At 38.6% G+C, this 13,177-nt stretch overlaps 3 protein-coding genes across 6 annotated transcripts in view; all 3 read right to left on the reverse strand.

Annotated features, from left to right (window-relative positions):
• Window positions 1-1,759, reverse strand: part of col12a1a (collagen, type XII, alpha 1a) — a 50,989-nt gene extending 49,230 nt beyond the window's left edge. For all 4 annotated transcript variants that reach the window (XM_072365553.1, XM_072365551.1, XM_072365550.1 and 1 more), the window contains exon 1: window positions 1,661-1,759. In XM_072365553.1, the coding sequence (XP_072221654.1) occupies window positions 1,661-1,730 (70 nt within the window). In that variant the 5' untranslated portion in view covers window positions 1,731-1,759. The remainder of the gene's footprint in view (window positions 1-1,660) is intronic.
• Window positions 1,760-4,238: 2,479 nt separating this feature from the next.
• On the reverse strand, window positions 4,239-6,964 carry LOC140270413 (cytochrome c oxidase subunit 7A2, mitochondrial-like). Its single transcript, XM_072365555.1, has 4 exons — window positions 6,851-6,964; window positions 5,562-5,651; window positions 4,708-4,792; window positions 4,239-4,466 (listed from the first exon to the last, which is right to left on the reverse strand). The coding sequence occupies exons 1-4, from the start codon at window positions 6,866-6,868 to the stop codon at window positions 4,408-4,410; spliced, it is 252 nt and encodes an 83-aa protein (XP_072221656.1). The 5' UTR covers window positions 6,869-6,964; the 3' UTR covers window positions 4,239-4,407.
• Window positions 6,965-7,229: 265 nt separating this feature from the next.
• On the reverse strand, window positions 7,230-12,413 carry LOC140270122 (cell cycle control protein 50A-like). Its single transcript, XM_072365214.1, has 7 exons — window positions 11,939-12,413; window positions 11,133-11,252; window positions 9,630-9,737; window positions 9,462-9,549; window positions 9,128-9,271; window positions 8,836-9,045; window positions 7,230-8,329 (listed from the first exon to the last, which is right to left on the reverse strand). Exons 1-7 carry the CDS (start codon window positions 12,185-12,187, stop codon window positions 8,136-8,138), a joined length of 1,113 nt encoding a protein of 370 aa, XP_072221315.1. The 5' UTR covers window positions 12,188-12,413; the 3' UTR covers window positions 7,230-8,135.
• Between the last annotated feature and the right edge of the window lie 764 nt (window positions 12,414-13,177).

Consider the following 13,177-nt stretch of genomic DNA (forward strand, 5'->3'; position numbering starts at 1 on the left):
CTTATGTGTTTCTGGTTTGATAATATACTTGAGGAACAAAGGTGGTTTTGTCAATATAACTATCTCTAATATGTTATATGGACCTTGTGGTTGCTCTTATAATATGGATGTCTGCCCCATCAGTTTCTAATAAAGGACACCTCTGGCTCACAGGGGCCACAGTCTGCCTACTGCTGTTACCTCTGTCTCCATCCTTCCAGTCAGCCAGCAATCCTGACCTGATCTACCGCCAGGAGGAGAGACCAAGGGGAGGAGGAAAGAACACCGACTCTCCCCAAAGAGGCAGGACGGATGCCAAAGTAATTCCACAACATGTGCTGACATTAAACATTACTGCATATTAACTTTCCATATGTCTTGCAACTCAGCGTTTTTGCAAACGGCCACAGAGACTCCGAGAAAGGCTCTTTGTCTTTGTGCTGTCTGAGGATTAATTTGCTACTCTCGTATTTCATCTTTCCATTCCGTTAGTGGAGATATGCGAGAGTAGACTCCTCTCAACAGGCAAGCGCGCTCTCAAAGGGGAAAAAGTCTGAAGGTTTCCACACCATTTTTCCATATTTGCTATTATTTTGAACTGAGATGTTTGCATAATAGATTACAATGAGTCATTTTCTGTCTAAACTACTTCTGCTTCTACAGATTGTTAATCGTCGACAACATCTCTATAGCAACAGAATTTAATTTCTGTTTAAAAAGTCGTATTTGAATTTTAAACATGACAGTTGAGTTTTTAATACCTTTGGATGTTTCTACTTATTAGACTTTCAAACCAGAAAACAACTTCATTCATACCACGACACTGTGTACTTCTGAATGGGTACTTTCACTTTAAGAAAGTTTAGCTAAATCAGCTACACTACTGTTAGACATTAATTTACTTATTTCAAAGTTTAAGTTGAACTTTTACTGTAGATGTATATGAAATTACCAAACTCTGCTTCTACTGTATCACAGTATAAAAAACACCTCACACAAATGTATATATATTTACAGGATTCTGCACTTCTTCAACTTTATCTTGTAAAAAAAGTCGTGCACTAGCTTAATCACCACAGGTTTTGTAGTTTTCCTATCTGCAGAGACTTGCCATCATAAAACTGCAACAGCAAGAGCTGTACAATGCTTAAGCATTTGTACAGAAACATCAGCCATGAAATTATTTTCGTTTTACTTTTGGCAAGCGTCCAGCTGTTTAGTGCATTTAGTCTGAAATTATAAGTGAAACAAGCTTCAGTGGTCTTTGCTGCATATATCTGCCAAATCTGACTGAGAAAATTGCTCCCTCAGTATTTGTTTAAACAATCTAAATTACCACGTAAATATAAGGAAATAGGATTTGGATTTCTTATCAAAGCCACTAATAAGCTTTAATAGGCCAACCAAACAAAATGTACTTCAAATGAGAGATAAGACAATGACAGTCATCAAGGAATCACTCACATAGTTTTTAAACATACACATGAAATAAGAACAACTTTATTCAGTTTATCAGAACAAACAGTGTTCCAGCGTGTTAACTCTGACATTAAAGTCAAAAGCTATATCCTGTAACATAAATAACCAGTGGAGATGTTGGATGAAAGGAGAAAGGGAGTAGATAAAGAGACAGAGTAGGACAGTTTATGTAAGAGGAGTGAGGCCAGGTGGTTTTATTTACCTTGAGCATCTATTGAGGACAGCAGGGCTGCAAAGAAGGCAGCCGTGGCTAGTGACAGCCTGATCTTCATGTTTCACCCTGAAGGGTCAGCAGCGCATCAATCAGTCTGAGGACAAAGAGAGATGTGCTTGAGCTCCAGAACACATTGTCAGTGAGGTGAGACTAACAGCTACAGATTTAATTTACTACTGTGTCTTGCTGGATATAATTAGAGAAAGTGATCCGAGGAAGGGCAATTACCAAATGATCACTGACAGCTCTGATGATTTCATCCTCACTTTCCATCATGATAACAAAAAAAGATCTGCAAGATCTTTTTACAGAGAGCCACACCTTGCACCCTTTTACCACCCATACCCTGAGGTACATAATTATCACTGAATGACACACTGTGGATAATCAGTAATGAGGGACTGAAAAACACTTAAAACACGTTTCATCTGGTTTGATTTTTTAAGATAGTATCTGAAAAATGGATTGCTTTTGTGGTTGCTTTGATCATGTTGGTGATTCAATGTGCAGATCACTACATGCAGCAGAGTCTTACCTGTGGTTCTCACTTACATCAGCCCTACAGTGGTAGAATTTGGGCAGGCTAACCAGAAACTCAGTCCGTGATGCGTCCGTGAATACGTTCATATTCTTAATATCATTATTCTTTATCATATCTTTCCTTTTTCTTTTCTGGAATCATGAAACTTGTTCCCTAACCCTCTTGTTTGACTCATTATATCCCTTTGTTACAATTGTATAAGGGACAATGCGTTTCTAGATGTCTTTTTTTAACTTTAAGGAACTGCTTTCCTGCGAGTAGGTTTATATTTTGCTAAATAAATTGCCACACAATAAGCTGCAGCAGCGTGAACTCGGCTTCTATCGTCTCATCCACATGCTATGCGCCCCGCCTGGTGCACAGGCGGCAGCACTGCAGCCACAGGGGCCGATATGAGTCGCTTGGCCCGTCGGACACAAGGGACTCATCTGACCCGCATTATCAGATTAAGCATAAACCATATTAGATATGCTTTGACTCCTCTTCTGCTTAAGCGCTGCATCATCTTTCTTCTTTGCTGAATTTGCATCCAGTTCAGTTGAAAAACCCAAACGCCACTTAGTAAAAGTTCCTGAGCCTGTTTTAATTTCGTTCATCCCACATCGTAGGCATACAAAAGTATACCGATCAAAACCTTCCACAGTAAAAAAAAAAATAATAATAATTAATTAAAAATAAGAAAAAAGTTTGAAAATAAACTTTGTGTGAAATAAATATTTATCCTTCCTAAATACCTCAATAACCTATTTACTTACTATAAAATAATGTCTACTCACCTATTAAAGCCCCCTAAAAAGTGACCTTGTTCAGAGCAGCCTGCTTGAAGCCTCCTCCTCTGAAAAGTAACAGAGAAATGTCAGAAGCTGCGGCTGGACCCCTCTCTCCTGTGTCGGGCTACTGGAGGCTCCGCCAACAGATGTCCAAGAAGGAAAAGCTTCTTTCCAAGTGGGAAGAATCTTTCCACCATCGGCTACTTAACAGGGGGGCAGTTCCAAGCTCTCATTTTACCAGCATATGGGCTTCTTGCGAAAGCTCTGCCTCTCGGTTGATATATATCCCCCGCTAAGACTGATCCCGAGTTTGGAAATTACATTTTTTCCTGCATTCCTTTGGTCTGCCAATTTAATGAGTCTCAAGCCAATGTGACTTCACATCAGTTGGCCAGATAACACTAAGGGGAAGTGTTTTATTCGCACAGCAGGCACCCTCATCCAGCGTATTAACTAATATATATATATATATATATATATATATATATTGTGTGTGTGTGTGTGTGTATACATATAGGTTGTATACAAATTTCTTGTTTTTCAACCAAGTGTCTTGGTATTTTAGTATGGCGATTTCTAATTATGCTCTTAAGATAACATATTCAGTATCAATCAGATACGCAAGTTTTTATTTTGCCTTTGTTTAAAATGTAGAGACTAAATAGAAAAAACCCACTTAGCTGGGAATGGTTAAGTATTTCAGCAGCAGCTCATCCTGCCACTCACCTCACAATTGGATTTACAGGTTCATGGTGCCCTCTAGTGCTCACAATACAGAACTAAAGAAGGATAAAAGTGGCCTCTTATACCACTTACAACCGGTCTGCAACCACCTCATAAAATTCTGGTGAAAAAAATAACAAAGTTCTTGTTTTGTTCAATCAAATATGCATCAGTCAGTCATAATGTTGAAACTACTACCAGATAAAGTGAGTATCATTGCTCATCTTGTTGGATGTTACGTTGAAACTTGCCACCTACCTTAGCATTTTCACAAATAGGTCAGAACCACCACATGTGGCAGCAGCTTCACCCTACAGTAGCAGCTCAAGGGAACAATTGCCATCATCCTGGTTGCACAAACCCAACCCACCCCACCATCAGATGTGACAGCTCCCTGATTGGTCAGCTCTCTTTTGGCAGTGTGAGGAGGACTAAACATTAGGCAGGAGGTCATAATCCTACACATCATTATGATGTGGTGAAATTTACAACATCTGCAGCAGGAATCAAGCTTTAGGCGGCGGTGACGCGATTTCACAATATTTAAATTATTTTATTATTATTTGCAGCTCATGATTTGTACAATCAAAAAACATAAATTTCAGACATTAAATTATATTGAAATCTGCACAACAGAGACTCAATGAATCACATGCAGTTTTCTTTCATCAGACAATAGTTCCCAGAAGGGCAGTCCTGTTTCATTGTGGCCTCTTGGGCATTGCAGCGGTAAACAGCTCATAGACAACATATCCACTGCCTGCAAACAGATCAGACAAATGTCAGAGATGCGATTATGAGACAGCACAACTTCCTACCTAAACTTTAAACAATCTTGATGGTGTATCATGAAATTACAGTAGTTTTACAATCAAAGACTCAGTGTCAGTAACAACACTGGAGTGAAGCTATGGGTATTACGTGTGTTATATCCCTAAAAGGCGGTCGAAGACGTCTGAATACAGCCTGACTCATCAAATTTCAGACCTATGCTGACATACCAAACACAGTGAGAGCCATTGTGGCTCTGTAGAGCAGAGCGTCCTTTGACCCGCCCTTCAGATGAATGGGTATACCGTTATCTTCCTGTTCAAAGAGAGAAGAATGAAGGCATTTTACTGTTTAAAAAGATGACATTGTGATCATATGTCTCATGTTCTAAACAATCAACTCTAGTTTCCCAACAAGATTTAGTTTTTTTGGTAAGGAGCTCATCTCTGGTTAACCGCAGAAAATAAATCATGGTGCAGAGTGCACCCTGCAAAAAAGTGCTCAGTAAAGCAGTATTTGCTCTGGGATTTAAAAGCAATAATATGCCTATGTTCAATATAGAGCTACATACATTTGTTGCACTATGCAATATCAGTAAAGCCTGCCACACTGGAATGGTAATTCTGTTATGAACCTTTAAGCATAATTAGTTTAACTCCAACCCCAGCTATAAGCCTATGGCAGTTAAACATTAAAAGGGGAACCTCACTGATACTTATCTGTCATGCTAAACAAAGGATAATATTAGATTCTGTCCCCAGAACCTGTGAATAAAACAGAAACCTTAATATTTTCACACCAAAGTACTGAAAATTCATTCTGTGAAAGTTTCATTTTAAAACCACAAGTCATACAAGTATAACAGGGACATGAGGTTTAGCCTGTGATTTAAGTCATGCTGAGAACCTTCTCAAACCAACATTTCTTTGCAGCAGCATTGTTGATGATAAATAAATGGATATTAAACAGGCTTCCCTTCAAAACTAATAAAGCCTGAGTTCATACAAAAAGAAAGTTTAACCTGAGACTAGCCTGCTTTTAAAGTTTACACAGAAACACAGACAAGTCTAGAGATTCACCTCACCTGAAACAGTTTTTGCTTTTTTTTCACAGTGTTATCAAGCTGTCTGCGGGCACTGGTGGTGATGGTCCGCTTGGAAAGCTGCCAAAGACCCTGGTCATAAAAAGCAGGAATTAAATCAAATAATATATGTGTCATTAACACACTATAATACACAATAGCATAGAAATAATATGAACGAGTAGCAAGTTGACTTTAAGTAGTGAACCACTTTAAAGCACGTGTGCTACAAAAAACAAAGTAAATGTGTGTTAAAGCCTGTGATACAATAAAAATGGTGACATCTGCTGGTCATATATATGTTTATATTGTAGTGATACGAATCAATCAGAAGTCAAGTTTATGGTTGGTTTGTTAGATTTAAATCTTCATGTTAATTGTGTTAAGCAATTTTATTCAAAACAGGGAGGTTTGACCACTTCATTCCCATCAAGACAGGATCAGACTGGTCCAGGACCAGACAAAAAAACTACTTCATACTTGGACAGGTTACATCTGGATTTTGAAGTCAAAAACAGTCTTCGATACGAGAAAGTGAACATCAGAAAAGAGAAGAAAGGAGATTGCATTGCTTTTATTTTTCTTATTTTATTTCACATCTCAATCAGATGAGGCCTCCAAATCTAAACCTAACACTGTCCATCCTGAAAAAAGTGTAGGTCGTTAACTACTACTTATTTTAGATTGGACAAATCTGGACTACATTATCTTAGATAAGCTGGAGATCATTTTACACACACACACACAAAGAAAAAAAGACTTCACAGCTTTCTTTTACATATCGACCATAAGAGAGCAAAGAAACGAGGGGTTTTCTGTGACATTATAACGTCGCTGATAAGCGAACATGAACCTGTTTATAAAGCGATTTTTGTTGAGCAGAAAAACAGAAAATTGTCAAACCTTTTAATGGTCAGTGCCTTAACATGTTCAGTTTCGTGGGTGCCTGACATCACTAATTCCCACCCTGACCTCCTTTAAGTAACGGTTCAATAAAGCGGTTAAAGCAGGCAGAACAGTTCAGCTCAAACAGAGTAGCTGTTCTTAAATTACAAACATGTGAAAACAACATCACATAACGAGGATAATACATGTACTTAACTTGAAATAATCTTGAGGTTTTTTTCACAGCAAATTACCGGTAGGTTAAGTTTGAAAGTTTAGCTTGAGACCGTTACTCGGAACTAGGGGCTAACGTAGCAAAACTTTTAAGTTAAAGTTTCTAGAAAACACGTAAATTATTCAAACTAGAACTGTTTTAGACAAGCACAGTGAAAACTGGTATTTCTTACCATAAATTGTCTGGACATGTTGGCAAACTTTGAGCTTTACGTAAAGGTGCTGCACAAGGACGGACACTGCCAGCCGGACTTCCCACAATCCTTTGGTGAGTCTGTAACTTCCGGTCGCGTGGGATTGTTATTACCCGTGTACCACCGGTTCTGTGACTTAAATAGATATTTTAGCTGTGATACCGTTGCATGAATATTGCATCATACTGTATATGATACATAATAACAACTGGTGTCACCTCCAAAGCGGCTTCATGGCGTCTATGTTAAATACTGCACAAAAGGTCAATGGTTTTGATAGCAGTTATAACAGCGTCACTGATTGTTAAAGCGGATTTGTCAGCATTTAAAACTATAATAAAACAACACGTGACTCCAATAATTGACCAAGTTCTTTATTGGACCCTGAAAACCATATAAAACCCAATTTTTTTTTAATTTAAATTTAAAACAATTGTCTCATCTTTAATAACTCAAGAACACAATATTTCAAGAAGATGCCGTGAAACACGTGGTAAATGAACAAATGTGACACTTTTAAAGTGCATATTATTTGGTCAACATCGAATAATTACTTTGTATCACTTTGGTGTAACTATCCAGACAGTCCAAAAGTCTTGGGATAAGGAATACTAGATATATGGTGAACTGTAATGCTCCATCCACAATAAGTATTATGTAGCAAATAAAGAGGACAGGCTCAGTGTACAGACCAATGACATCAGCTGGAGTACTTGTCATGAATATTCTATATATCTCTCCAAGGATTAAATAGATCTTGTTTAACATCAATGTTAACGAGAATGATTCAGCACACAAGCGAAGAATATCCTTTTCTGTTACAAGGGTCTTCTCAAAAACCACAAAGGTATATCCATGAAATATTATGGTACAATCATCAGCAGGACTTGTTTCAGTACATAATATGGATAAACACTTGCAGTTAAGAATATATACATCCTTCAATTAAGCCATTCGCAAAGCACTGCCAAAAAATAAAACACATGTGCTTTGATAATGTGTCGATAAATACAGGATAAAAAAATCTGAAGACAGGAAGTTACATTCTCAGCAACCAGCTTGAAGCTATATGCACAGAGACACACAGAAAGATGACCAACACATAAACATGGCTATGATGAGACACTTGAGACTCAACTGCATTGCATCAATCACACCACAGACATTCACAGTGTACCCAAGCTAAAATAAACAAGCCGTTCAGAACGGACCCTTAAGGGGCCACCATGCATGTAGAGACCGAAAAGCCCAAAGTAGGAGCCATTCAGTTCGGAATATCTGCACTGTTACTGCGGGTGTCATATTTATGGTGGATGATGAGCAGGACCACACCAAGGAAGAAGCAGATGGAGCCCACAGTGATGTAGGCAATGCCCAGGAAGGGGTTCTTCCCTCCCATCCAGGAGATAGTGCTCAGGATCATTCGCTTGCGACCATCAAAGCTGAGCACGGGGTAATCTGATTACATCAAGTTAAAGAAAAATGACTGAAGTTTGTTTCCCTCTAGAGCCTCCAAATCAAAATGTTTAACCCTCTAAGTGTACTCACATAAGTGTATTGGAGAGAAAAGGATATTTTCAAATTATTAATATGTAGTTGTTATAACAAATTTTACTTGGTCTTTATAAAAAGGCACATATCTGTACAACATGTGAACTGTAAGCTTTTTTTTTAGCTATGGTCTAGTCTTATACTCTGGTATACGAACATATCTGGATAATTGTGCAGAATAAAACCAAGCTTACCCTCCAATTACTCTAATTAGGAACACAAACCAGCATAAAACGACCAGTACTGGTTTTAACTCAACCCAGTAAACCAGAGAAGTCGTTATTTATGTGTGTTTCTAGATAATAATCTTACCTTTTGAAGCTTTGATTGAATTAAATTGACACTAGGCTACAACATGACTTATGTGGTATAATTGTGTAAACTTGATTTTATAGGTGACTATCAAAGGATACTGTAAGTGATATCCAAGGTATATCTGCCGCTGGGTAGAGTTGGAGTGGTGTTCGGTTTCTTGTGGATGATGCGATAGAGTTTCCTGAAGGTGGGGAGAGCAGCCGTGCGCATCCACACGATGAAGTCTTCATTAATGAAGCCGTTGTTATCAGAATCTGATGGGTCCAACTCATACACTGGCTTCCTCCAGTTTACCGGCTTAGCTGTGCCTGAGAAAGAGACAAGAAACAAAACCAAGCTGGTCAGCGCAAATTTCTGTTTGCAAACCTGAGAGACGTTCGTAAAACTCACCCTGGAAAGCCGCAGTAAGGTTGCTGTTTCCACCAGGATTCCTGAACTTCACATGCTTATCTGTCCACCATGCAATGCCCTTCTTTGCAAGCGGAACTTGATTTCTGGTGCCATTGGACTCAATATGATACAAATCCAGAGTGTCTGAGATAGAGAAAGATTGTGACTTTAGGAAAATGCGGTAAACAAGCTTCATTTCTAGAATATTAATGTGAAGGCTGCAGCAGTGCAGAGCTTATACACAAAGTTTCACTGGTCAGATGAGATTGTAGTTGATCACAATAATGGCACCGATCCCTGAGCAGCCAGAAAGAGAAAGTTCCTTGTGACTCACCGTTGAAAAGGCTGTTAGCTATGGCCCCACATGGTGCAATGGATTGTCCTTCACTGGTGCGGTATGGCTCACATTCCTTACTGGGGTTCTGCAAAAAGCAAAGAGTGCTAAGCTTATAGAAGAGGCATTTTGTGGATTCTCTGCACCACAACAACGAAAAGATCCTACCGTCAAAGCCGACAGATCACCGTTCAACTGGCTGTCATCTCTGGACTTCACATAGCGTCTGTGATTCTGATAGAAGTTGGATAAGCCGTAGTACATGTAGACATTGCTCTGCAGAGGAGAGACCACATTTTGACCAGTGGAGTTTTTGACTCAAGGACAGTGCACAAGGACATACATTTGCACATGGATGGCACAATATACAGTCTTACCAGAGGACTGGTTGGGGTCAATCATTTCTCTGTTCAACATGTGCTAGTAAGGAACCAATGCTTCAGCAAAAAGTGGCAACTAGAAGACTTCCTGCTTGTAAACATTTTTTTTCCAATAAATAAGGAAGCGGCTGTAAGTATGCCACAAAGATACAGAGAATAGCCTGTGAAGACCTCGATGTCCGTCACTGTGTTTAAATGCAAGTTTATAAGATTGTAAACAGCAATTTCAAAAACATGACAAAGGGAAAAAGAGGACTTTTCCACAACCACTGCGAGACTTGGATGAGCATATAAACACTTTTCTCCGCACCCAAGCCTAACAAACAGAAGTAAATATGCTGAAGCTGGTTTTCGTGTCATATCTGGTAACTCTGCTCCTGTTCTCTTATCTCCTCTGTGTTTAGAGCTTCACTGCTTGGTCATTTATTCCAGACACACATGGCAATGGAACTGAAGTCATAGTAAAGTTCAATAAGTCCAAATGAATTTGACTCAAACTGACACTCCACGGGTTCAGTATTCAGTGTCAGTCTGTCAAACCTGTTTAAAATCACTGGCAAAGAAGAGTAGCAAAAGAAATAAGCTAAAAACTCCCTTTTAATTAGAGTTTAGAGCATATAGAAACTGGCATGATACTATTCTAAGGGATGAGTGACTTTCTATACATATGCCAAACACAATAATTATTATTTTTATCAGCGATTTTTGTTCAGCTGACCTGGTGTGAACCGTATCCACTATGATATTTTTGCTTTGTTTTTTTAGATTGTGAACTTGGAAAAACCTTGGTATCATTCTAACAGCACAGTGAAAGTGATAATAATATTATTCATCGCACAGTCTCCACTAAAGGTTGTTATCTAGGCCTAAACGTCCACTTCATCTGCAGCACAGTCAGCAAAACTTGATCTGCTGAGCTCATGTTTGTCAAACAAAGATTTTATTTTTATTTTACCCACGTTTCAATTTTGTCTTAACTAAACCATGTTCTTGATTACAACCTAAATCCAGTTTATCCAATCCAAAAACTCTAAGAAAAGTAGAGGAAGTGGACAGCTTTTTGTAGATAATCATTAAAAGCTCTCATCAATAATCAACAACAAAGCAGTGTCTAATCAAACCTTGAGTGTTGGACTCAAAATAGCTCCTAATGGACGGTCAGTGTCAGGAGGCCAAGTTTGTTTGTTTTTCCCCTTTTATTGCACAAGTAGCACTCTCTGCATTGAAGCTGAAGTCATGTATTATTCATTGTCTCTGTGTTCCTGTAAGTTGGTGCAGGACCAGAGCTCACCTCAAACGGCTGCTCCAACGTGAAGTTCACGGTGCAGACGCACGGTGTTGTACTGTTCCAGCTGAAGTTCTTGGCACAGTTGTAGCACGGACTATCGGTGTTCATGCCAGTGTAATCAATCTGAAAATAAAGAACCAATTAGGAGGAATAAACATATCTGTACATATTCTATGCCCATACGCTTGTAAAAATAAAACAAAAAAAAAAAAACAGCTCATTCAGTGTGAATTAATGCTATCCAGAATCTCTGCTAAGACATACTCATTTGGACACATTATAGTCAGCCTGTCTGTGCAAAGATTCAACATGAAAGTCAGTTTGTGGGGCTCTGAACTGTACTGAATGATTTTTCATTGGACACACCTTTCCTTCCTCCCTTTGAGTTTTCTATTATTTCATCAACCCTATTACAAAAAAATACGTTTTACACTAAAAGCTGTTATCTTCCCAGCCTTATTAATGTGAATTGAGAGGTATATTTGGATTACTTTTTAATATTTTGCTTGTACTTTTATCATATAAATGGTGTCTTCTCTTCCTTCAAATGGGCGAACAGACTAATTAAAGCTTTCAGACAAACAAAAGCCAACAGAACGAGCATAATGTTAAATAAATTAACTTAATAAATTCTTTAGAGCAAAGCCTTTATAAAAGGTGGTTCACTTGTTTACATTACATTTCATTATTACGGTTGTTCAGCCCCGTTAAACAGCAGCCGTGTCTTAAATGATCGAAAGCGTGGAAAAGTATGGATGAAGCTGGCCAGCGGTGGCTGTAACGTTGGAAAAACATTGCTGTGACCGTACCTCAAACTCTTTGATGTTGTTTGATGTAACAAACAGGCCGATGCCGATGGGGATGAAGATTAGACCAATGACGAAAAATGCAGGCAGTACGGTCCCTGCGGTCAAAATGGGCTGCCAGGCTGGTAGTCTCTGCTGTTTAAAGGCCGTGTTGTCCGGTTTTTTACTTTTTGCAGCCCCTGGCCCGCCGTGAGTCGAAGAACCCGAGTGGTGACCGTCTTCTTCCTTAGCGTTGTAGCTTGACGCCATCATGGCTGCAATCCGCTTCGAGTAAAATAATCCGCTTCAGTTGACAGCCGGCAGTTACTCGTTAATCCAAGACGGCAAGCAAGGGACAAAACTTCAAGGGAAGCCGCTAAAACCTTGTAAGAAGTTAAATTTACCCTCAGTCTAATTCAAAATATCGACTCATACTGGTATTGATTTCATCTGTTTTGTTATTCTCAACGGAGAAGAAGAAGCCGGAAGTTTAAGGACCAATGGGATGATGATATGTTGGAGTGACGTCATCGCCGAGAAACCTGTACTGCTTCCTGTCATTGACAGCGGAAGGATCCAGTGACACCTGTTGGCATCTTTTTTGGTTTTCCTGTTTTAAAATAGTTTAAAAGTAACAAAGGATTCAAGACCACACCTTTTAGAATTTTGAGTCACCTCTAAACGAGTAATGTTGATATTAGCCTCATATAATTAAATAAATAAACTACTACAACTATTTTTTTCTCATTTTGTATTTTATTATTATTTACATAGTTTTGGTCATTATTAAATCCTGAAACGATCTAATGTCTCTTTGGGATATTGAAGTATGACTCAGTTCCTTTCAATTAAATCTAAATTCCACTGAATGTATAACATGAAACTTGTACTTCCATCAACATGTTCTTATCTGGACTTTAATCCAGACTTTAATCTGCCTCTTGGAAGTCTGCTATAAATTTGGAAAATTAATTCTCTATTTAATATACTTTCATGATTCAGGCTTTAATGATACACATTTTGGCCACATGCAAAAGGCCTTTTATAGCTGCAGTAGATGTAGAGAATGGTAACATGTTCTGACAAAGTCAAAAACTAAGACTGACATTCCCTTTCATCCCTATGTGCATTGTCCATTGTCCATTGTGTGTGTGTGTGTGTGTGCCTTGCCTAAATAATTCACAGTGGACTTGGCATCGTAAGAGCATTACTTAGATGCAAAAATATTACATATTTACTTACCGTATGTTTGGCCTGATTGCT

This window comes from Leuresthes tenuis, unplaced genomic scaffold (assembly GCF_036924035.1).
Source record: "Leuresthes tenuis unplaced genomic scaffold, fLeuTen1.0.hap1 SCAF_15, whole genome shotgun sequence".
NCBI classification, from domain to species: Eukaryota; Metazoa; Chordata; class Actinopteri; order Atheriniformes; family Atherinopsidae; genus Leuresthes; species Leuresthes tenuis.